This window comes from Brienomyrus brachyistius, chromosome 6 (assembly GCF_023856365.1).
Source record: "Brienomyrus brachyistius isolate T26 chromosome 6, BBRACH_0.4, whole genome shotgun sequence".
Taxonomy (NCBI): domain Eukaryota; kingdom Metazoa; phylum Chordata; class Actinopteri; order Osteoglossiformes; family Mormyridae; genus Brienomyrus; species Brienomyrus brachyistius.
The window spans coordinates 25,815,893-25,842,310 of NC_064538.1; the positions used below are offsets into that span (position 1 = coordinate 25,815,893).

Genomic DNA, 26,418 nt, shown 5'->3' on the forward strand with positions numbered 1-26,418 from the left:
TGAAATAAAGTACGGATAGCTTCATATTGGACCTTGAAGCAGTTTTGGGAGTCACAGGGTTGAATCTTCACCAAATTTTGCTTCAGACAAAGTTATTAGATTTTTTTTTTCCAAAACCATTCGTTCGTTAAATCCTATAAAATTTGGCAGTGGAAATGCCAAGCAGTAAGTGGCTCATATGTTGGCCAGTCTTTGGTCAATTGACATAAAAATTGTTGTGAGTGTATATAACCATACCCTTGAGAAAATGACATGAAGTTGTTTCCTGGGCAACTAAAAAGCCACTTAGTAGAGCATTGAAATATTTAATAAGGTAATGCTTAAATGAAAGACCACTCAGTATAAAATACTATTTATCTGAAACAAAGAAAAATGAAACATTGTGATTTAAATAAGCAATTTGATAATATGCATCACACAAGTATAATTGTATAAAACTTTACAATTTTACAGTTTAAACAGTAACAATCAAACAGCTGCCTTTGTAGCCTATAGCATGGGTATGGTCATCCCAACATGACAGAAAACAAAGCTACTTCTTCATTCTATATCGGATTGCCAATTCTCCATCGGGCTGCAGCATCCCAAATCCATAACGACTTGGGTTCAGTGGTGGCATCAAGGAGTTGGGGTCACACAGCTCCATGTCCAAGGAAGACAACACCACAAAGACAAACCTGAAAAGCACAGGAAATCAAAATTAAGGTCATGTGTTAATACACTAGAACCTAAATCGGGGGGGGGGGGGGGGGGCATTCTTATCTGCAATGGGCCGGTGTGTATGCGGATTTTTGGGGTAAACTTTAGATCAGCTGTTCAAACCCAGGGTCAAGGACTTCAGCCAATCAGTCCTCTAATCAGTAATCTAATTACAAAGGCGCAGAGAAAACCTGCACACACAACTGCCATTCTTGATAAGATTACCCCTGATCAAAAATATGATTTTTTATATTTAAAAAATATAGAGACTTATATTTTTAACCATCCACAATTCACATATGCACATAGATTCAACTTTAAGTGGGGCTGTAATCATTGCTTAACTACAGTTTTCCACCCAATAACATAATTACTATGCACTTTGGCTGAGAGGACCCATTAATCCAATTAATAATAAATACAGTGTAATATATACTGTATCACACAACTACCATTGGAGCCCAAATACATTTATTTATGTTAAAGTCATTCCAGTACAATAGTCACCTAAGAGCAATTTAAAATACAGCCAGAACTATGGAATAGTTCATGATGCACAATTATAAATGGCTTTTGATCTTATTTTGAGAAAACTGCTGACATTAAAGGTATCTTCCTTGGCCAGCACCAAGTGGCAAAGAAATAATTCAAAGAGCTGCATAGGGGGGCACAAGGGCCAGCCAAGGCTACTCACTGTTTTATGGCATTGATGGCAAAGTGCTGTCCCACACAGATGTTAGCACCTGCACCCCATGGCAGGGTGTAGTACTTAAGCTTGTTTGTGTCACTCTTTTTAGTCCCATTTGTGTTCAAGAACCTGTCGTACTTGAACTTCTGCAAGGAGAAACAAGATTGCATAAGGACACATTTGCATAGAGTGGCAGGCTGCATAGCTTTTAAGGATACAAAGAACCATAGCTCATGAGCTGTTGGCTCCAGCCCCAGACCGATCTCGACGCTACCCTTGACCAAGGTGATTAATCTCAATTGTCCTGCCAGGTATATATGTTGGCATTCAGATGGAAGTGACCCTTAGCGACTAAATATAAAGTTAAGCACTGATTCTCACATTCAAGTGACCTCACTGGCATATCTTTGCCCAAGGCATATGACTGACCACAAAACCTACTTTTTGCAATAATAATAAGCTTCTCAAAAATAAATTATTTGATCTATCTGTGTTCAGTAAGCGGAATCATTTAAACCGCAGAGAGAGTGAATGCAAGTGGTTCCCACTGTCACTCATGGGGGAAGCAGTGTCTTAGCCTGAGGTTTCATTAATGGTGTCAAAGTTGGCGATCTTTCCCAAATGGCAATTTCCACTGGTCTGTCTATGACACCGTACTTCATGCCATTCCATCAGCATTATGGCTGAATGTGACAGTCTCTCCTGATCAGCAAAAAAATGACCCGAATCACAACGCAAAGTCATAGGCAAAGAAGAAAATTGAAGAACAACTCAAACTAATGACCTGACCTACCTGACCCTAATCCCACAGAATTTATATAGTAGAAGTGGACAGAGGAAGAGTCAAAGCAGAGCAACCTAAAAGCACCCTGGGAATTGCTGCAAAAGAGCTGTAAAGACACCATGAGAATATATTGACTACTGCATAAAATGTAGTATATATGTTAGCAATAGTAGAAAATATAAAATAGTGCAGTATAGTTTCACACAAGCTGTACAGTATATGTTTTTAAAAGCACAACTGCTAAGGCAAAGAAATGTAAATTATACAGTCAGCCAAAGTTTTATTAATTCATCCTTTTGTACCTCCTGCTATTCAGCTGCGTTATGGGTAAAACTTGACTTATTTTATTGTTTACCAATTATTAAAACATCTAGCCATCACTTATGCTCCTTACATTAGGTTATGTATCTTTGTACACTGGTTTCTCAAACAGATCCTACACCCCTGCCACAAACCCCAGCTTTGTGAAGCTCTGGCATACAGTTTTTGTCGAGATTGTGTCACTGCACGACTTCCTTGTTGCTGGCCACCAGTTTTATTTGATCCAAGCAGGCAATCAAAAATCAAGGAAAAATGACTTTACTTTGGACAGCGTTCCAGAGAGGCAAAGAGCTGTTATCTAAGTTGCAGGTGAGTCAGACACAAAAACTGCTAAATTATTTAAGGTCTAACGGTCGCAAAATCATGGTAGCAGACAGCAAACTAAAACAGGCTGCACTGGCATGATGAAGCACAACAAGGAGAGAAGAAAAAAAAAATCTGCACCTCTGTGAGCTTCAAAATGCTGGAATTTATGGCAGGACTATCAAGGCTATACTGTCAACCCACAGTGTATGTTGGTGTGGGAGTCGGTCTAAGGATTGCGTTACATGGTAATATAATGGATAAGGAATATGAGGAGATTTTATAGAGTGAGATGTATCCTGTGGTGCAAACAGTGTTCCTTCAGGATGTTCCAAAATGATAATGTTCCCATATAAATTACTAAACAATTTGCAGAGTGATTTCAAGAACAGCAGAATAAGGTCCAATGCTTTGCAATACCTCCCAAATCACCAGACCCAAGTACCACTGAAGTTTTAATGGACATTCTGGAGAGCATAATCCATAGTATATTTCTCCTTTATTCTTCAACCTTTTCTTCTTGATGAATCATCCAGTATCATAATACATACTTCAGTACTTATGAGGTAGCATTTCAAGAAACACATTTGTCATAGTTAAGAGTTTTAAATGGCATGGATTGTCATATATACAGCAGCTGACTGCTGTTTGAACATTGGCATTCCTCTTTGTGAGGAAGAACCTGCAAGGTTACTGTTGTTGCCTCAAGGACGTTTCTTTGCCCAATACTGACTGCGTGACCACAGCCTGGACACACTCACCTCTGGCTCTTTGTGAATGGAGGGGTCCATCTGAGGACTAAGGTAGGGGAAAAGGCACACACGATCTCCTTCCCTAAGGTGGTAAGCCTTTCCATCTGCCATTTCCAGCATCATATCCTTCTTCACTTCCCGGTTGATGAATATGGCAGCAGTAAGTCTCAGGGTTTCATTCAGAACACTATCTGTAGTGCAGAAAGAGAACTTTTGTCAAATTCTTTCTCTTACCTAATGTTTGCCATTACCAGTTACTTCAAATTTTACTTCAAAATGCTTTAAATTCAAACTCCATGAATGTTTTCTCATTTTTTTTGTAGTTCTCCCTTAAAAGTACCGCTTGATTGCTCATGAAACGTAGTCGAAAAGTGCAGAAAGGAAACAGTGTGCTTCTGAAGTTAGATGTATTAGTAGCTGAAACACACTCTGTAAGACTGACACATTGAGAGATGTAACAGGAACATGCTAGATGTCTAATTTTCACCTGGACCAAGGAGCATCCACTTGAGTATCCCCCACAAAGGTTCTCTCACTAAAACTATAAAATCAATCCATTCAGTGCTCCATCTCACTCTTTCTAATCACGTGCTTGGATTTTTTTCTGACTGTCCTGCGAATGAGACTCAGCTGGACAACACCATGCTAGATGAGATTCACAGAGCCCTGGGAGTAACACAATTGCAACCCAATCCAACAACTGCTGGTAGTGATTGAATGAACCAAAGCTAATTTTCATCTGGTTGTCTGCACATTTCCTCGCGCTTTTCCAATTTGCCTGAATGGCAGAGTAACATTTGTCTGTTAGACGTAAGAATGGAGTTTGCATTGACATTGTTCGCACATATGAAATTCTTTACTTAAAAACTGGGAGGTAGCCTTCTAGGTGGCAGACAAGGGTGTGTAATGTGTAGTTGGGGGTGGGGGGGGCAGGGAAAATCTCACAATCAATATGGTTTCTATTACTTTATGTCCGTATCTGTTATTAAAAGGTGGGTATGCAATGGATGAACAAGTCTGTAGTGGATAAGATTATGAAAGGGCAGCCCTACCTCAGCCATACACTTATTATAGCACATCTAGTTCAAACAATTATATTTCACACACAGAAATAAAAATACACCAAATGTAGAAGGAGACAACCTCGAAACCAAAAGTCTCTGAGGTATCGGAAGAAGTTATGGTCAAAAGCAAAATGTCCATGCAGCCATAACATCTAACTTGAAGGGTAATTAGAATAAAGTAAAACATTTGCTGTAAATGGCAAAGCAAACTGATTAAGAGAAGTAGAAAGGAATGGAGAAAAAGAAAATACATAATAAGGTACAATATAATGGTGCTGTAACATGGGACATAATCGTACCTTGAATTCTTTGGAAATGAGAAAAAACATACCAGCCTAGAGAGGGTAGGATTGTGACTGCGTGTTGATCAGCAAATTGTAGACTGAGAAAAATTTGGTGGGACTAGTTTGGTGAGAACAGGAATAGGTCTAAAATTAATTACAATGAAAACAGCAAACTGGCTTCCTTGAGTCACCACATTAAAAAAAGAAAAAAGAAATGTTGCTTGTGTAATAAACACCCTGATTGGTAGAGAGAGGATAGCATATGGAAGGTAAGCACGCTGACACAAACTCCCAGACAATAAATACTTGCGTTTCAAAAGCACTCTGAGCTCAGAACTATATGAAATGCATTTTTTGCGAATTATAGATTCAATTGAAACCTGTCGAAATTACGTTGGCTGATAAGAGCCTATCATGACAAAGAATTTCTAGAGGATTTCTGTTCCCTTTAGCAAGATCCCTCACAAATTTATTTATTTATCATTGGCAAAATTAGCAACTTTGTCTAAAGGAAGTGAATAAGAACTCATGGCACATGTAGAGAAGGAACTTACAGGTACACGTTAACGTTGAAACGTAAGCAGAATACAGCACTGGGGATTCTCTTTATAACCCTGAAAATGGCGGCACACTTTTGAAAGATCCAGACGGTCAGTGACAGGCTTTGCCACATTCATTTCATTTTATACAGTCTCTGTATCATTGAAGATAAGTCACTGCTGGGGTCTAACAGAGTCAAATCTAGAACAGAGCTTGAGTGATGAAGACTATTTACAGCAGGTACCAGGTTCATATTTATTTTAGAGAATCTATTCTCTATTTCAGCAGTGGTTCTGTCTAGAATTTCAAGAAGTGACCTCCTGAAAGATTGACTTGGTGTCTGTGATGAGTCAAAGTCAAAAGTCCTATGTTCCAGGGTAGAAAGCACCATGCTGTCAGTAATCTGCTATCCTCTTTCACTTTTAAGGTGAACCATCTAACACAGTCAGATGACCCAAGGAGTCATTGCTTCAGAAATCTTTAAAAACAGGTTTCAGTGTATTGACAGAGGTGGGAAATCTTATCCAGAAGGGGTCTTTGGATATGCAGGTTTTTGCTGTAACTCCCTAATTAGATTACTAATTAGAGGGCTGGTTGGCTAAAGAGTCCTCAAACCTGGGTAAGAACAGCGGACCTAAAGGTTACCCAAAAAGACTGCATACACACTGCGGATAAGACTACCCTCCTCTGCTCTAAGAGCTCCGAGGCTTCTGTGCATAAATCTACAGATGCAGCACAATCAGCAGACACACCAGACAGAATATCCTAGATGACATTGCGGTTCTCCACTAAACACTTAGTCACGTCATAAAACATAACTGTAAGTCAAACACTGGTCTTTTGTGATGTGGGGCATTATGCTGTGTGCTAATGGAATTTCTCAAAGAGCAAGGAGAAGGATTTTTAAGGGTTTACAAGGCTTAGACTGAACAAAGTTAAACTTCTTTCATATTAAATAGAGGCTTGGGCGGTTATTTCACAAAGTGTGTGTGTGTGTGTGTGTGTGTGTGTGTGTGTGTGCGCGTGTGTGTCAGAAAACGACGCAACGTAAGTATGAGAGTCGGGGAAGGAAGTGAAGTCCACATTGTGCCTTTGTTTATTATGAGAAACGGTGACTGTGAAAGAAATATTACTGTGGAGGAAAGTTGAAGGAGAAATTAACAAAGAATTGCTAAGAAGGGGGATGTACAAAATCACAGAAGATAAGAAGTATAAAAGGAAGCTCAAGAACTCTTTTGAGATACTTTGTGGAACAGCTTTGCTGTACATGCTGTATCTTCCTTGATCTGACGGAATTTATTAAAGAGCTACAAAACCTCTTCCTGTCTTTTGCCCTCCTCTGTGATGACAGTTGCTGAAACAAATGAATGAAGAGAGCTAAAAATGTTCAAAAGGGGTCTGCTTACAATTCATACACCACCATGTGCATCTTGTAAGAGATGATTACAAGAGTGGGTGTAGGCAACGTTTTCCTAAGCTTTTTCAGCACCTGTTCCTGCACTCCAACTATTACCATACTCATTACAGATACCCCATCACAGCATTCACTAATGTGATTAACATAGTAACTGCCATCAGATGCTTTAATATTTGATCAGACATATGTTCTGCATCTAGCTGACTGAAGCCGAGCAATGAAATGATATGTTTCTCTCCTACAGAATTACAAAGAAATCTGATCATTTTGGATCAATTTTCAATGTTGCGTTCAATCACTTTTTATACTAAAGTCTGGTGTGTCTACAGTGTTGTATTTCTGTTTCACTTCATTCACCACCAAGCTTCATAGACCGTCAATAATCTCATCTTGCATATCTTTGATCTGTTTACATGCATTATGGGGAATGTCTTTACTATTTTAGGGTCCATGGATAATGTGTCCTCAAAAAGTTTAATGAAAAAACCAGCTAATATGCTATCACTTTGACTGCTTTCCTAGGCTCCCGTGAAGAGGCAGTTCACTGCCCCCATAGAGGAGACTTTTGTTCATCTGGCCTGGTTCAACGAGACCAGTGATGGTGCTAAGCACATGTTTCTCTCAGCTTCATTTCTACCCACACAGATTCTGCAGATGGACCTGCTTCTGGAAACCTTGGTCACATTCTTTTGTTGCTTTCCAAAATATAAATCCTGTCTTGTAAATGTAAATCATTTATAATTCTTTTTTCCTAAATATGTAACAGAAAAAGCAAAAGCAAGCATCAGGTTTAACTGAATATCGTCAGGACTGTGATTATGCCAACTCAAACTGATAGTTTGCATTGTCCGCACTTTGGAAAAGCCTTCAGAAATAGCTGCAGTGCAGTGGAATTGTTCGAGCCATTGTCTAATTCTTCCTCAGTGGCGGAAAGAGCACTCCATGGACCTGGTGTGTGTAAACTAGCTGAACATGCAACACAAACCTCTGTTGAGTTTTTACAATGAGTTTTTAAGTGATGAACCCATTCACTGAGAAATAAACAAATATAGAAAATGATTTGAATGGATACAGGCAACAGACCTACTGATATAAGTAGAGCTCTGAATTTTGTACGTGGGTGTGTGTGGTAAATAAAAAAGAGCTACTAAACATATAATAACCTTGTTGATAACGTTGTTATCATGTGATAATAAAATTATAATCATATAATCAATCAAAACAGTGTTATTAATGTATATTAAAGTTGTTAGGATGGTATGTTAGTATGTTAAGGTATATTTACATGCTGCTCATGAATATTATATGAATGCATCATGAAGGTGCAGTTAATGAAAAGTGTTACCGAAAAATTGCTTGACAGTGGACAGAGAAACTAATTTTTTCTTGCACTTGAGTACCTGAATAGCTAAATAGCTGAATAGTTAAAAATTCGTCCGGAGAAGGGCCAGAATACACCTTGCATGTTATGCCAGTCACAGACATACATTATGGACAATTTCGAGAGGCCAGTTTGCTGATCGGCATTTGGTTGAGCTGTGCGGGGAAACCTGCAGAGAGCATCCAGTACAAACTCCACGCAGAGAATGGAAGCAGGACTGGTACCACTGGTACCCTCAAGCCCGGATGCATGAGGCACCGGTGCTTCTTACTGATCCACCATAACGCCAGCCTTCGAATACCCTACTATCCAGACAGCTAAAAGTACAGATGCCTACAACCTGCATGTCTGAGAAACAGTTTCTTTATTCCTCCCTGAACTTCATGAAGGGCAGCCAAAACACCACGGCACTAAGGCTCTTGGTGAGACCTAATGGTGTCAAAGTTCATACTCAAATTTCTCGATACCTCCCTTATCTGAGCTGTACGGGTCCACAGAAAAGCACATTGTCATATTGACTTGCTCTGCAGCTCTTATAAACTTGTCTTTTTAAATAGTAAACAAAAGTATCACAAATACATACAGACATCTGATAACATAAGGAGTAACTCAAAATGGTACTTACCAAATACAGGAGTTTCATGTCTATTGTTGAGGCACTCTGCCGAATTAGGCATGGTACTTTCAATCTCCGCCCTCACAGATTGCATGGCCTTTGGGTGGGTCAGCAACCTTCCCAGTAGCCAGAAGGCAGCAGGCCCTGCATTGCACTGACCAGAACAGCAGTATGCACTTTATTTTTCACATCTTAATATGTTTGTACTTACTACACTAAAGTACAGCAGTATTACACTTCTCACTTTTAGTGATTTGCACTGTTTATTGGTGGATACTGTTTTGAAAAAGGCTTCACAGAAATAGCTTCTTTGTTAGCCCCTTGGGTAAGTCTCACACCCGCTGTTGTTTATGACTGAGTTTGCACGTAAGATAAACAAAGGCACTGCACTTTATTTCACTTATTTATATTCAATCTTCTGAAATCATTGCATTAGGGTATAAAATTTCCTTTGTTCTATTGTGTTTGAGTGAAACATACATTTATCCAAGAGCGACAATAACCGGGAACCAATACTGTCACCCTGTGGATACAAATAGCATTACTGCATTTATTTTTTCCCCTCCTGGCATTATTGAGAATATACTGTACAAAATATTAATGCTTGGCCGTGTTATCAGTTTTACTTGCATTTGTATCATTTGCAGTTAGTTGGAATATGAAAATGGTGTGTAAAAAATACATGATAGCGGCATAGTCTGTTGGTTTGCTGTGGTGAAATAGTTCCTGTACTCTCTCACTAAGAGCCAGCATGTCTTTGAATTTTCAAAGCGTTGCTTATAGTGAAATCGGCAAGAGGAAGGAATATTGCCAAACTTATCCGTACAAAACTTAATCTCTTATTGTTTCAGTTGATATCCCACAGTAAAAAAATGTAGGGAAGTTGCTCAGTGCTGGTAAGCCACTGTAATGTGTCGGTTACATAATAGCTGTCATTTGCGTGTGAGAGAAGTTGTTTTCTTTATCAAGGGCATGTGTGTGCATTGCCATGCTGTATTGCCCTTAAGAGTGTCATGCTTTCCTTGTAGTTTTCTGTTGTCTTTCAGCTCTAGCCTACATGCCTTAGTGGGCAGCATTATGCAGAAAGCAATTCTGGCACAGACATGTGATGCTGATGTGTAGGGCTTTACCCAAAGTACTGCTGTCTTTCTCTCATTTTATTGTGAATAGATTATCTACTTGCACAAATATGAAGATTTTTTTCTGCGGTTTTTCATGGGCCACACCCAAAAGTGATGGCGCAAGAATGCAGCAACAGTTGTGTTGCAAAATGGCTGTTGACTGATTACTATCAGATGGTTGGCTAGTGCATTTTCAGTGCCATTTGAAAAAATCAGGCATTGCTGGAAAAAGTGATGTGCAATAGACCAACTTAAAGAAGCTTTATAAAGTGATCTAGCTGTCTTATTAAAAGAGCTTTGTCTGACATTAAATGTACAGTACAATTGGGTAAATACCTAGACACCCCTATACCCACCTTGCATAAAAATAATAAAAAATGAAATAAGTGGAACCATAGAAAAAACACCCATCAAAACAAAACTGGCACTGGATGGTCATCTCAATTAATATTTTTTTAGGTGCAACTGGATTGAGCACTAATTAAGGTTTGGTCCATAAGCATTTGGACAGTGAAATAATTTTAGCCATTTTGAAGTTATTTGTATACATACAAAACAGAATGCAAAAGCAACCAGAGCACTACATGGAAAAGAAGTGGAAGATTCTTCAATGGCAGAATCTGTCACCTAACCTCAACCCAACTGAAGATGCTTTCCACTTGCTGAATACAAAAATAAAGGCAGAAGGCAGCAACTGAAGATGGGTGAAATAAAGGCTTGGTAAGGCATCAGTAAATAGGAAACCCAGCATTTGGTGAAGTGCATGGGTTCCTGAGTTCAGATTGCCAGTGTCTGTAACACATCTTCAACTACTCTTTACAAATGATCATTATAGTAATGATATTAGATGCTTGTACATTGTCAGAACTTTTTCTGGAACCAGAACCTTTTTCCAGAACTAGGGAATTTTTTTGTGTTCACACCCCAGGAACTCTGGCTGATTGTAGTTCCTCGGAGGCAGTTACAGATGCCTTTTTTAGTACCTACTGCTGATTATGTCATTCATTTAAACACAAACTCTTGGGGAGGCGCTTACAGGGACAGCCTGCTGATTGGTAGATCACAAGCACTGAGACCACAAGTTATGTGGAAGTGCAGAAAAAGAGACATAGCAGAGCAAAAATTGAGCAGATGGAATTATTTTTGCACCCCAATTACATTTAATACATCAATTAATCATTTTTTCTTGCATCTTCATATTTCTGCATCAAAAAATTCAATAGTAAACCAATATACTTTTGTGTAATATTGTCAGTGCCAGTAGTGAAACTTGCTAGCACTTATTAGCAGGATAACATTACATCGTTTTTATTCTGTGGAAAAAAACGATGTCCAGATTTAACAAATACCAGTCATGACCATCATGTCATGGGTCATGTAAGTAAAATGTAAATAAAAGGCTGTGTCCTGTTTTGATCATGATTGATCCCCCCAATAACAAAGAAATAATTAAGTAAACGACGTATTTACCCTCCATTGATTAGGATGCTTTTTAGCATAAAGGTCCTAGTTCCTGAATCGTGGTGTAAAAGCAACACACGAAAATGGCCAGTAGCTACAAAAGTTCCAGGTCCTAGCCTTGTAAACTGGGACTGCAGTGTGAAAGCACCTGTTGTTAGTCCAATTACTTCTGAGCCCCTGAAATTATGCATTTAAAATGGCTACAATTCCTAAATGGCTGATACAAGAGCTCAGCTAAACCCCTTGAATTAAAGCTGAAAGTCTAGACCTCAATTCCATCTTGATTGCTTGATTTCAAATTTACTGTGGTGATATCCAGAGCAAAAATTATGTATGTTGTGTCATTGTCCAAGTACTTTTGGTACTTTTGGACCAAACTGTATGTCAAAACATTTAGACTAGCTGTCGACCTCTTACCAAGTTCTTGAAATAAAAAGAACAGAAATATGAGGCATCAACTAGCCATCTGCCTTTGGAATGCATGATAATGCATGATAATGCATGATAAGAAAAGCATGTAAGTACTTGTTGGCTGATGACAATCCATGTAAGTCCAAACATTAAACTATTCACAACTGCTGTGTAATAATAGGTTTCTGCTTGTGGTGCCAAAGGTGTCTCATTAGTTTTAGCTTTATTTCGTAAAGTAGTTATTGAGAAAATGCCATTTTAACGCTTTTGAAATAATAGGTTTTTGGAGATTTTTGAAGTGCAATGATATGCCTTTCTCACGTCATAGCCCTGTGATAACTTAGAAGACTGGTATCAACGCTTCTTCATAGAATGGAGTTGCATAGAGACTTTCACTATTGACATCATGATAAACTACAGCTTTAGGACCATAGAATCAAGTAGCAGGCTATGATCAGTCATTTATATACAGCAAAACTTTACAATATTTCATGAATCTAAGGACTTGGTAAAAAGAGAGCACAAAAAAAGTTTTGCAGTGCAAAATGCTCAGTGTCTGTTCCTTCTTGTACACTGAGAGTTAGTGTTAAGTAAGAGACGCCTTACCTGTGTGACCCAGAGCTGCAGCAGCATGGCTCGTCGCTCTGTCTCCTCATCCAAGCCCATCTTCTGCAGATATTGGCGGTATTCCTGCTGCCATGAGCTTGAAGCAGCTGACCTGCTCTGGCAGGATAGGGAAAGTAGGTTCCACAAGTGCTCACGTGCTGAGCGAGCTGTCCTCTTCTCCACTGGGAATAGGGATGAGTCTTGTTTAACCAATGGGAGGCATGCAGGTGAAAGACTGAAGGCATACTCATGAAATTCATGTCAGATAGCTATATAATGGAAAAGTGTGAGGTACTTGCTGAATAATATGTGGAAACAGTACATTTACTAAAAGTTTGGTGGTTAACTCCAAAGGATCATGTTATAGACTGAGCTATAATACAGCTCCTGTATTATATGTAGGTCATCCATATTGTTTGCAAAGCAAAGATGAAGAAAATGTGCACAGGTGTGGGCTTTTTCAAGCCAGGATATGCAGTTCAAGCATTAAACTGGTATTTCTATTAAACATATCTATCTCTATCCAGCTTTTGGACTGCAGGAGGAACTTAATGACACCAGTGCAGCACGGGAGAACATGCAAACTCCACCTACATGCACAGGAGGCATTAGAACCACTAATCCTGGACGTGTGAGGCAAAAATGCTTCTCACTGTCCCACCCTTACATACGGAGCCCATGTGGTGACATTGGAGAAAAAAACATATATCGCGTGGCCACGAATTATAACGCGAGATAATTAAGTGGTGGCCACGAGATAACAACGCGTGACCAACGAGATTTCCAAATGGCTGGAAAAACATGGACAACTTCGAGAATGGATAAAAATACATATAACTTTATAAAGAAATTATATTTTTTTAAACTGATAATATAATTATGAGAAGATACATGTTAACTTCCTAGAGGCGATTTCGACAAGTGCATTAGACCAGCGTACATCCCGGAAAGCTAACTCGTTCCCACGCTTTAAGAAAGACGCGTCCACCACTTAATTATCTCATGGTCAGGCAATATATATTTTTTTTCCTCCTATGTCACCAGAGGGGCTCCGTACTTATATGAGAGATTAAGTTGAGAATGTGAAAGACCCACGTCATATCCTATTAATACATATGACAGGATGTGGCTCTTAATACTGGCTGTGACTTTCCCCTGCAAACAGTCAGCAGATGACGTGTGTCTGTAACAAGCTTACACAAATGGACCATTATACTTTTGGTTACATGCAAATTTATTCAAAAAGCTGATGAGTAGTTGTTGCACTTTCCAGTATATCTTACTTCTTACCCCAGCTCAGAGTTGAACGTGCTGTTTTTGCAAGGAGGCCATCAAATGTCCGAAACTCTTTGTAAACCTCATTTACTGTGGTTTCATTTTGTTCCAGGCCAAACAGTGTGAGGTACCCAGCCCTACAGGGAGGAGGTAAGCAGGAGTTCACTACATAAAACCAATCATAGAGGTAACAGGCCAGCAAATTCAAAACAAAACAGTATAGACCTGTATACCAACTGGCTTTCAATCTTGAGTAACTTAAGAACAGCAAAAAATATACTTAAGTGTTTCTGAAAAAGTCATGCAACCTATATACATCTGATACTTTCCTATGTACAAAGGCTAGACATTTGTTTAAAATATACAAATGCAGAACTCAGTTGGAAAACACACACAACAGAATCCAGAACAGGACATTCCAAACAGGACCATCCATTCTCAACTCCCAAACAGGCCACCAACAAGCATGCTGACTGGATGGACTAGCAGCATAGTCAAGTGAGGAAGCCAGGGTGTTGAAGCCCAAAAATGGGGTTAAATTAAGAAAAAAAACCACAATTAACCCTTTACCAAACTACCATTAAAAGTGACCAAAACTCAGAAACTAACCTACAAACCGCACTAAGCGACTGTCTTATACTCAGCTACTTCTGATTCAGAACAAGGTTGTATGGACTTTGCCCATGGATGTCTAATGTAACAACAACAATATACTACAGATACTCACTATGACCCAGCTGATCAATCCGAAAGAAGTACTTCCACAACACAAAAGTAATAGAGATAGTAATATTTCTGTCTATTACAATGGAATTACTTTTTTGGACAGAAGACAAGCTTTGTTAGAGGAATGTTACAGCCATTACTCTGGCCACAATTGCAGGTATGCAGAAAATTTATGAAATAAGATCATATTAATATATGTTTTGTATGAATGTGCATGTACATGTGTAGTTGCAGGTTTTTTGTAGTCATGAATATATGGTTAATACATGATCCCATCCTGTGTATATCAAACAGTATATCGGTTAAAAATCCCAAATAAGACTTACTTGAAGAGCAAACGGTAACAGAAGTCGAAAAGTCCATCCTTTTTCCAGTTGGTTGTGTTCTGGATTGTGTCAGGCGACTTCACCAGAGCTTGGATGTTCTTGTTCATTAAGGTACACAGCTGGACCAGGTTTTGTCCTTGGAAATGTCTGAGATAACACAGATAACCCATGTCACCAATGTCACCTTTCATTCCATGTTCCCCTGTTATTCGAGAAGTTGTTAACAGAAAAAAAACTACTGTTTCCTCAAAAACCATAACCCATCTTTTCCCCAGGGTTCATGAGGGTCACATTGTACAGCAGCGTTGTATTTGCTTTGCAAAGGGGTTGTTTTCTTGTACAATTCAATTCATGTTAGATTACAATGGTTGGCAAGATTTTTTAGCATTGTGCAGGTTTCCTCCTGACAGATTTGTGGGTGTTGGCTCCCTATTTCAAAGTAGTTCTCACTTGTGATTTTTAAACACGTTGAAACATGAAGTTTTCACACACAGGGTTAGTTTAGATACATACTGCTTCATCCACAACCTTCCTCCAGTTTGGTTCTTAATTGGCCAGTTTAGGTCAAAGACCTTCTGAACCACCTTCTGGTTGCTGGAGTCAAGCGAATCACAATCCTGAAGAACAGCATCGTATGACTTTGGGTCCAGTAGCACAGTTATGTAGTGGCCAGCCATACGGACCTATGAGACATCATTTTTTTCTTTATAGTCACAACAGTTTAGATCTGGGTTTTTACAGTATAAATGATATGGAGCATAAGAGTAGTATTAAAGGTAATTAAAATATTTGTCTCAGACTTTTACATGCCTTATTCAGCTAAGAAAAATCAGATTTAATCAGGTATACATTATCTGAAACTAAAAACGTAATCAGTTCCAGATTCAAAATGACCAGGTTTCAAAAAGTACTGTTTTCAATTCTCCTACATTGATTGTATTTACAACTGAATTGCAATTAATTAGTGGGCATATTTTCTGCGTGTCATACTAAACACACATCAGAGGTGGAACACCTCTGCCGATATGTGTGCTATGCTCATGTAAATTTGGATTTCAAAGACCTGAAATCACACGATATAGCAAAGCATAGCCTAAACATACAACAAAATAGTCATAATGGCAATGAATAATTTGAAATGCCTTACTGTGAAAATGTCACCATGTTTCTTCTTCATTCGTGCTAAAAATTTGGCGGCATCTCTTGAAAAGTCAAGGGCATGTCCCAGCCATGGAATAAAGCCGCTGTCTAATGGAGGCTCATCTTTCGATCTGCGTTTAGAGACAGATAAATAAACGAAGCAGAGGAACATGTATATTTTCTCACAATCGGTTTGCTCTCGATGCTAACCCCTGTTCTGTATTTAAATGGCACTTAGTCGTTTACAATCATTCTACCCCAGTTATACAAGATCGTATAAACATCAGCATTTAAGAAACAAATACTGAAAAAGATGTTAGTAAACAAATAGTAACACCAGCGTTATTACAAATGTGAATTGAATAGTAAGACATTACATTGACAGATAAACAACAGAAATTTTCTGTAAATAGGCCTAATTGTCCCGCATACGATCCATGAAACTGAAACGATGCTGGTGTTTATTTGGGGATGGAAGTTCCATGACATATGGTAAGAAAGCCAGAGCTTTTAGATGAATGAACAATTCTTTTACATAAAAGGTTCAGTATCTTCATAACATGGATTATTTACAATTCCAGTTATTACATAATACGTCAAACATATTGTATATCAATTGGAATTCCACCCACCCGTCTACAAAGAGAAAATACCGTGCGAAAAAGTATCGATGGCAACCCTCTCGTTAAGAAGTTTGGCATGGCATTACACCTATAGTAAACACACATTTGGTCTCTGCTTTATATGCCAATCCAAATATGTCTGCGTTTTTCCTATCAGTTAACATGATGTCAGTGCGTTTTAAGATATTTAAGGAAATTACAGGTCTGTTATAAAAGATTGCTAATACCGCAATTAAGCATGCACGGTAAAGAGTGTATAAATGATCATATATTACAAATGCAAAAATATAAATGTAAAAAGTTCCGATTACTCTGACATCAGCAAAGTCAACCAGTCTAGTCGAAGTAGAAAACACAGTAAGTCTTAGATAGCTTAAGAACCGGCTTCATAAATAACGAATGGATTAAATATTACAGTCATGAAAAGGTTAAATAGTGCTTTAGTAGTTAAAAGGACAGCGATTAACTTACCGCGTTCGAGTTGTGTAAATAAAGAAAAGAGCAATAAAGCATAAAACAGTTATTAAAGCTGTCAAAATCATGACAGTAATCTCCACGTTTCAGTTGCGGTCTTGGTTGCGGTCTTAGTTGCTGTCTTCCTCGGTATGATTGTATTTGTTATATAGACTACAAATGAGCAGAAGAATTAGTACCTTACAGCAGTGCGTGTCCTCTCGATATGTGTCACAAAATGTGTCATCGAAGTTCTCTCTCTGTCACAATAGACTGGAGGTGGGGGCGTGGAACGGGGAGGGGGGGGGGTTCCGGAAAAACCTACATCATAGAAGCCTTAGAGAAGCCTTATATAGCATTCAATATCCGAGGATGTATATGTTTAGTAACCGGTCTGGTAAATAACTAAACCTCTTACGATAAATCATACATGAATGATATTAAGCCTTAAAATGAAAAAGCTGCATTTACATGTAACTTGATGTATAACGGTGTAATTCTTTTATGATTTTTTTTGGGGGGTGCACTTGTAAATCACTTTTCAATTAATATAATAATTATTTGTGTTGAGCTGCAAAGAGCGGACGCAACAGAGACTCTAGAAAACAAGCGACGTTTTTATCTGCCGAACTGCACAGTCTTTCAACGGGGTTAAACTGGGTTAAGCGGCGCAGTCACACCATTTAGAAAAGACGCTGAATGACGTGTGAATGTGAGGCGACAGGCAAGGCGGACATGTGTTTTAGGAGATTCACATCTGAAGACGCAAATGAATTTTATATGTTAAAATGAAACCAGTGCCAAATTATTGAAATTTAATGTCTTAAATGTTTGGGATTTTTTTTTATTATAATACTACTGCGCGGTGTCACGTGTCATGACCAGTTGGCAATGACTGCGGAAACAAGGAGTGTTGATTCTGAGGTGACTGGGTGGTGATGAACCCGATGATAAAATCTCTTTCAATGTACACACCCATTTCTTTGTCACTTTAAAAGATCGTTTCAAAATATGCCATTTTCAAGTATTTTTCTTTTAGAGCTGAATTCATTATTTTAGAAAACGAATTAAGAATCTATAAAGCTATTCTTCATATTGCGATTCAGGGCTGTGGTCGAGCCTATCTTGACCTGAGATTTTATCCTATTGTGAAAAACGATTGTTGGCGCTTCTGCGTATGAGTCTTTCCAAACAAACGTGTTAATGAAGGCAACATGTGTCAGAATTTGAAATACTTTCCAAATTACGTTCAGGTACTTGTGGGAAAAAAAACGATTCCTGCAGGAGTTCAGTGTCAGGGATGTTAAACAAGTTCAGCAAGTCCAAAACCACTTTCTCAGTTGCCGGTCTGTCACATCTGGCACACAACAGACCTGCAACAAAAAAAGTACCTCTGCTGGAAGCCAAGAAAGAATTGCACAACTCTGCAGTACTTGTGACAACTGCTGTTCAACAGTGACCTCTAGCTTGCTCAGTTTTGAATTTGATAGAAGGTAAAAGGCAACCAAGAATCCCAAACAAAGGTCAACGTATAAAAGGGGATATACCTTAGGTCACACAGTTTGTAATTGTAAAAACAGTAGGCTTACAGTACTTCGTCTACCTTATGAAGTTAATCTGTTTCATGAGAACCCACACTGAGATTTTTACCTTTCATTGTTAATGAAACATTTGAAACACTATGCATTGGAACATGTGTGTCATTAACAGAGACAGTAGCATAATTCCAGAAGTTGCATTATGTTATTTCAAATGGAATTCATGAATCACTGCTATTGATGTTTCACCATTTTGGAACTATGACACTGAGTATCATTCATGTGGTGAGTAAACATTATTTCCGCATTTTTGCGCAGTACTGCCTTAATGCCTTAATTCTTAGGTAATCTAAATCACCGTGGTGACCAATGTTTTTCACCTGTGCCCACATATCTTACAGCAATCACTTAAGTTGCATGAATAGATTTATGGGTTATCAAATATGTTGATTCATTGGGCTGTTGGTTTTTACAATGTAGAGTAACTCCTCAGGAAATGTTGTTTTATGAAACTGGTTACTTTTTCTTTGCTATTAACTTGTTGGCTGATATTTTAACTATCCAGAATATGGAAATATGTCATCCAAAAATGCTTGAGGAGAACCTGAACAAATCTAGTGAAATATTCATATTTAAATGGATCAATTTGTAAATCGAACGTTAAACATTTTTAGTAGTTTTCTCAAATCATATTAGATGACGAAATGTCACCAGAGATTTGAATACTTTTAAGAGATTAGTAAAATCTAGGGATGTGGATCTTCATCACTGAGACGGATGCGATATATATCTCGATATACTGGCAACGATAAATTAAAGATGCATATGAAGCAACTACTAATGCGATACGATATGATTCACCCTTGTTGTTGTGTAGTGCGATTCGACGCGATTTGATTTAACGCAATTAAATGTCATGCAATTCTAGGCTTACACAATTGAATATGGTTCAGACACAGAAACATCAATCTAAATATAAAATTATTGATAAAAAATATATATTTGTCATGTTTCTAAATAAAACAGGCATAGAACCTCTACTAATTATTATGTATTAATAAACCGAATTTTTCTGATGCAAAGACGTTAGAAACAATGAATCCTGAGTTCATCCCAAATTGTATCCGGTGCACATTTTTAAAAATTGTTCATCCTGAACTGTTATGCCGGTGCACCGATGCGAATCGATGAATCCTAACCATCCATATTAAAACGTCATCTTCCGAAATTCCGTGATCTATTCTATTATCTCTCAGTTGAGCTATAATATTCCTCCCCAGCAGAGGGAGCCAGAACATAAATATCAGATTACAAAACCACGGTTTGTGCTGTAGGGTCCAGTTGTGCTTAAACTGATAACTGAACCACTTGCAAGCTGAAAGTTCATTGATTCATTTTCTGTGTCCACTTGTCGTATTCAGGGTTGCGGATGTTTGGAGCCCATTAAATTGAAAGCGAATAGCCAAATATTAAGCAATGGTCGGCACAGCTGCCAGAATCCGCCTCTTGGTTTAAAGGGGAATGTTTCAAACGTTTAGATTACTGCATTTTTAATACAAAGGAGTAAATTTATACAAAACACCAGATTACCTGTTCCCACAATGAAGTCCCAGTCTTCAACTACCGCCAAAAGTTTTGAGAATGACATAAATATTAATTTTCACGAAGTCTGTTGCCTCAGTTTTTATGATGGTAATTTGCATTTACTCCAGAATATTATGAAAAGTCATCAGATGAATTGCACTTAATTGCAATCCCTCTTTGCCTTGAAAATGAACTTAATTTCAAAGAAAACCCATTTCCACTGCATTTCAGCCCTGCCACAAAACGACCTGCAGACATAATTTCAGTGATTCTCTTGTTAACACAGGTGAGAGTGCTGACGAGGACAAGGCTGGAGATCACTCTGTCATGCTCACTGAGGGTGGTGCTTGAAATCATTGTTCTTTCTGTGTTAACCATGGTTACCTGCAAGGACACACTTGCCGTCATCATTGTTTTGTGCAAAAAGTGCTTCACAGGCAAGGATATTGCTGCTAGCAAGATTGCACCTAAATCAACCATTCATCGGATCATAAAGACCTTCAAGGAGAGAGATTCAATTATTGTGAAGAAGGCTGAGAGGACGTATTTCTGCCCATCCATTGTTCCTTCAACTCTGACAAGATTCCCAGACCCAGCACAGGAAAAGTATTCCCATAGCATGATGCTGCCCTCACCATATTTTACCGTAGGTATGGCATTTCTTGAGGTGTGGTCATTGTTAGCCTTATACCACACATACCTCTTTGAGGCCTGGCAAATACATTTATTTTGGTCTCATCTAAGCATAAAATCTTCTCCCACATCTCATCGGGATCTTTGTAGAAAATGCCATACATGCTTTTATCTGGGTTTTCTTTGCTATCCTGAAATAGAGACCAATTATATGGACCCATGTACTTTCACTCCAGTTTCAGCCAAAGAGCACTGCAGACGTGTGCGAGTGACGGTTGGATTTTTAGTAGGCTCTCTCACCAGTTGATGTCTTGCTCTGATGCTTAGTTTTGAGGGATGTCCTGTTCTAGTAAGGCTCTGGTCGCTGTGATAAACCTTCCACTTTCTGATGATGGATCCAACTGCTTAACAGGACATTCATACTCTTCAATATTTTTCCGATGACATTATTTTTCAAATTCTTCTTTCTATTTATATTCAGAGAGAATCATCAGGACTAAATAGTACCTAATGATGTCTCACCTTTGTGTTGTTTGTGATTAATTTGTCATTTGTGTAAACCTGGAGCTTCCAAGGCAGGGGTTTGAAAACTTTTGCAATATTAGTAGACAACTAAATGTAATCTGAGAAATTTGTGCGTGTTTGTATATATATATATATATATATATATATTATATTATATTATACTCTAGACAATCGTCATGATTTTCAAGTTGATTGAATACTTTTGCAAGCCGCTGTGTAGTGAAATGGGTTTTTTATACAGGTATAGGTAATTGTAATGTCCAGCCCCCCCCCCCCCCCGCTAGTCTGATCCCTGTGTTTCCCTTCGGCGTGGCTTCTAATCAGCCACGCCTGAAGCTTGTTAGTTTTAGCCCTTGTTCCTGCCCTCTTGTAAACCAGCCACAGCTGCCTTGTGTTTATTTCTTTGTTAGTCAAGTATAGTAAAGTCTCTTAGGGCTGGGATTCTTCTTCAGTAATTGTTACCTGTCTACATGTGCTGCCCTGCCTGGTTTCCACAATAAACTTCCCTGCGAGGGCTTATACCTGCTGACAGCCTGCATTTGGGCCGTCCTTCTCCCCCCATGACGTGCCTGTGAGATTTATACAATAAAAAAGTTTCTGACATTCTACAACATCCAGTTTCCCATGAAAAGTGTACCATGCCATTTTACTTGATTACAATTGGTTAAAATTAAATTTCCCATAGAATATTCTCTAAATGAAAACTGTTTCTACACAGTCATGTTTACATGTGAAGACGTTAAGTCCTCTAAGGCAGTTTCATTCATATTTCCAGTGTTCTTTTGGGATTCTAGGACTTCAATGTCTCTGTCAATCATCTCTGTCACATTATCACACTGAACTGCAATTGATATGCTCAGAGAAAATCTGCAGGTGACTCCCAAATAAATACTGCACAGTTTTTGTGTACTGTTCCTACAAATTGCAAACAGTACAGCTATATTGAGCAGGCAGACTGTGAATCCACTGAAAACCACTGCCTCTCTACTGGCACTTCCACAAAGTGCCAGGAGCCATGATTAGGAGCTCAAACAAAGACATCGCTCACTGAAATCTCCACCAGTCTCCACCAGTCTGGCATCAACAAAAGTGACTTCATTTTCCAAACATGTTATACCATGTCCCTCTGTGTTAGACAACAGAATCCATTCATGTATTTTCGGTTCAGTATGACCCTTCAGGTGTAGGATGTCCCACAAGCCTCAAGTTCAAAGACAAGACATTTCACCTAAGATTCACCAATATGGTGGGTGTCCTCCTTTTCCTAACGACAGCAATGGAGGACTATTTAATATTTATTAGGAAATGTCCCAAATTCTACTGTTAAACAGCTGAATGTTTTGTAGGACTTCCGGGCATTTAAATTATTATTTTTTCCTCTCAAATAGAAAATCTCTATATTTAGAAATACAAATTTCATATACACCTGAGATACACTCCATGGAGATAACTGTATCATTTATTCTACGAATTTGACCTATGAATATCATCTATTACTATGTTAATGGGGGTAATCACATCTTCATACATACCATATGACCTTTATTCATCATGACCTGTTAATGCTCTTAACGTGGAGTTAAATAAAATATTTAAAACGCAACTATTAACTTCAGTATTTTTTCTTTTTTTTTCTGGGGTTCACTGTATGTATTTGTTTCTCTACTGTACAGACAAAAACTGGAATTAGTCTCTTAGAGGTACAGACATCAGACATTTGTGAATTAATTTCTCCTGAACTTCTCTTTCTTTTTTTGCATGGTATGCCAAGCACTGTAAAAGGAGACCTGAATAAACCTCTAACTATTTACATTTTAAAAGGCATCTGGCCTAAAGCTTGGCTTGACTGGAAGTTGAGGGTTATTCCCCCCATTTGCTTCTGATTTCGAACAAACCAGTCGTTTGTGCTGTTGTTTGGATGAAAAAGGGGATCCAACTTCATGCTGGTGACATCATCATGTAAAAACTGAAACAGTACAAATTTCAACGGCACTAGCCGGCACAGATGATTGAGACCAGTTTGGTTAAAATCTGAAACATATGCGGGGCGAACTTCACGCAGGTTCATTGTGTTTTAAATCAATGCCAAACGGCTCACATGTTAAACATACTGTATTGTAATTTGCAACTAGCTTCTTCTTTTGTTGTTAGGCTATTGCTTTAAAACAGATCTTTCCAGGTATCGCACATACTTTCAGTGGTTATTGGACTTACAGCCATTTGCAGAATAGGTTTTAGATTTAGGTTGTTTATAAAGAGAAAAAAAAACTTCCATGTGTTTTGAGATCATAAATGGGGAACAAAAAGTGTTTGCTGACATAGTGGAGTGAAATGCTTTTATGGCTGCTTTACTTCAAGTTCAAGTTCATTTATAAAGCACATTTTAAACAACTGCAGTCGACCAAAGTGCAGAACAATAAGATTCATAAGTCACATATATAATTGACAAAGAGATTCAAATACATTAAACAAAAGTACATGGACAGTGCACCAAAAACAACCACAGCTGCAAGCACCGCTAACTTTTGAGATCTAATCCCAGTCAAATAAAATGGTCTTGAAACAAACAAAAGAAAAAAATAGACAAGAGATAGAAATAAGTCATTAATAAACTTAATTTATAATTGGACAATTCTTAAATGGACAATAAAAAGGTTCTCAAACTGAGTTAAAAGCTAAGGAATAGAAATATGTTTTGAGATGAGATTTAAAAGATGACAACATAGTGGGCTACCTTACATAGTGGGCTACCGTACATAGGCGGCTACCTTACATAGAGGGTAAGTCATTCCAAAGCTTGGGGTCAATGGTTACAAGTGCCTGATCGTTTCTTTGCTTCAGACTAGATTTTGGAACTACAGGAAGCTGATGGTCTGCTGATCTCAGTGGTCTGCGTGGGCGATAAGTTTGCAGAAGGTCAGAAATGTATGAAGGACCATGCAGTCATTTAGAAACAAATAAATATTTGAAACAGGAAGGCATCTGCACTGACCTCGGGTCTCTCACCTAGTTACTGAGCTTCTGTAACCCTGAGAGATAGATGCCGTGTGGGCTGGAGGCCCTGCAGGGGTACGACTTCGAGGTCCAGCCCCAGTCGGGCAAGTTCCAAGCAAAGCTAATGCCTTCTCTCATCACCCCTGTGAGACAGGCAACTGCCGTTGCTGCCGCTGTGCTGAGCAGCACAGGAGAACATCAGCAGCATGGGACTGGCAGTCATTGACTGCCAACAGCTGCGTGTGGAGCAGGCAAGGGACCCGGTGCTGGTCCGAGTGAAGGACTGGCTGCAGGGAGGGGAGACAGCCAGAGTAGAGAGAGGTGTCCATACTGGACCTGGGGATCAAGGCCCTCTATTTCCAGTGGGGTGCCTTTGAGGAGGGCGACAGGCTGTGGTACCGGTGCTGCACCTGCTAGTTCCCCAGAGGCTTTAACACATGGTCTTGCGGGTGGTACGTAGCACAACAGAAGCCGGGCACTTTTGGCTGGCAAAGATTCTTGGGAAATTGTGGAGCCGCTTTTATTAGCCTGGCTGCAGCCAGGACTCCACGCTGATCATCCATTGGTGTGACGTGTGCACCGTCCAGAAAGGACCAAACTGTCAGTACAGTGTGCTGCTGCAAACTTATCAAGTGGAGGCGCTGATGGATAGGGCGGGGCTGGATATTCTGGGTCCGTTTCGCTGTAGTGACTCTGGGAACTTCTATGTTCTTGTGGCCATGGATTATTTTATTATGTGGCTTGAGGTGTACATGGTTCCTGATCAGAGCACAGTGACCACGGCTGAAGAGCTTCTTGAGGAATTCCTCTGACATTCCAGTGTGCTGGAGGAGCTGCACAGCAACCCGGCGTGCAAATATGAGGTAGTTGTTTGGGAAAGTCTGCAAGTGGCTGGGTATTGCAAAGATCTGCACCATCCCCCCTTATCCTATGAAGGACGGACTTGAGGAGCAGTTTAATTGTACGCTCTCCGCACAGCTTGCCATCCTCATTGCCCACCACCAGCACGACTGGTACTGCCACCTGTCCCTGGTCCTCTGGATATACTGAGCCACAGTGCAGGAGAGCACTTGAGGCATGCTGGCTGTGCTGAAGTTTGGGAAGGAGTTGTGCACCCCGCTGGATTGGTGTTCGGGCTTCCCCCAGAACCAGAGGTACCAAGAGAGCCGGGCATGGAGTATCTGCGGTGCATCCAAGAGCATCTGAGGGCTGCATATGAGCTGCCTCAACAACACCAGGGTGCAGTGACCACCCGACAGAAGCACGGCTACTAGCCACGCAGCCACGGGCAGGATTTCAACATCGTGGATCATGTTTGGGTGTACTCTCCCATCCATACACATGGGCGGATGCCCAAGCTGGACAGCCATTGGAGGGCACCGGAGGAGATCCTCGAGTCCCTCTCCGATGTGGTTTACCACATGTGGCTGCCCAAGTGACATAAGGCTGTGGTCCTGCATAGGGATCGCCCAACACCGTATCACCTCCTGGAAGAACTGACCCCCCTGCAGCAGCGAGGATGTGGCAGAGGGTACAAGTAAGCTGGGGACTCCGGCATGCTGACTGTAGCAGTAGCGCTGGCCCCTGCAGTATTTGCCGGATTTTGTGGTGGACTTGAGAGTCTCTAGGGATGGCTGATTCTTTTGGTTGGCAGCAATATTAACAGTTGAAGTTTATTTGGAGTTAATCAGTTTTACTCTAATTTATGGCAGGTGTTGTTGTGGTTTTTTTCCTTCCCCGCCAAATCAGAAGTCAGAAGCCGCTTGTGTAGATCCAAATTCAGTCTTTATTGCAACAATAAGGTTACCACCAAGGCCGGACACTTGCCAGTGTGTCCAATACTGTTTTACACCAATTTTTATACATTTTCTTATCATTTAACAATATCTTGTCACTTGAGCATCATCATTCCTTCGACCATTCACAATTATTGTTTTCTCCTTTAATCCACACCCCTAGGTGATAAGTTTGTCAATCATTTCTTTTACTGTTTGGTCCCTCGGCTGAACGTAATGGTGGCGTGACCATCTCCATTTGGTTTCTTAAAAATGCTCAGCCGTGAACTTTTGCCGAACTCAGGCCAAACCCTTCCCTTCAGTAGGAAACCTTGGCAGCTTCAGCCTGTTGCACATTGTCTAACTAGAGGGTTGATA

The 26,418-nt window shown here is 39.5% G+C and overlaps 1 protein-coding gene across 2 annotated transcripts; it reads right to left on the reverse strand.

Annotated features, from left to right (window-relative positions):
- Positions 1–289: 289 nt before the first annotated feature.
- On the reverse strand, positions 290–17,276 carry ptgis (prostaglandin I2 (prostacyclin) synthase). 2 transcript variants are annotated; one of them, XM_049018335.1, is made up of 10 exons: positions 17,192–17,276; positions 15,923–16,046; positions 15,289–15,458; positions 14,776–14,922; positions 13,739–13,860; positions 12,449–12,630; positions 8,859–9,003; positions 3,557–3,738; positions 1,394–1,533; positions 290–677 (listed from the first exon to the last, which is right to left on the reverse strand). In XM_049018335.1, the coding sequence occupies exons 1-10, from the start codon at positions 17,236–17,238 to the stop codon at positions 533–535; spliced, it is 1,404 nt and encodes a 467-aa protein (XP_048874292.1). In that variant the 5' UTR covers positions 17,239–17,276; the 3' UTR covers positions 290–532. The 2 variants fall into 2 exon arrangements, with proteins under 2 accessions (XP_048874292.1, XP_048874291.1); XM_049018334.1 differs by having other exon boundaries at positions 17,010–17,242.
- Between the last annotated feature and the right edge of the window lie 9,142 nt (positions 17,277–26,418).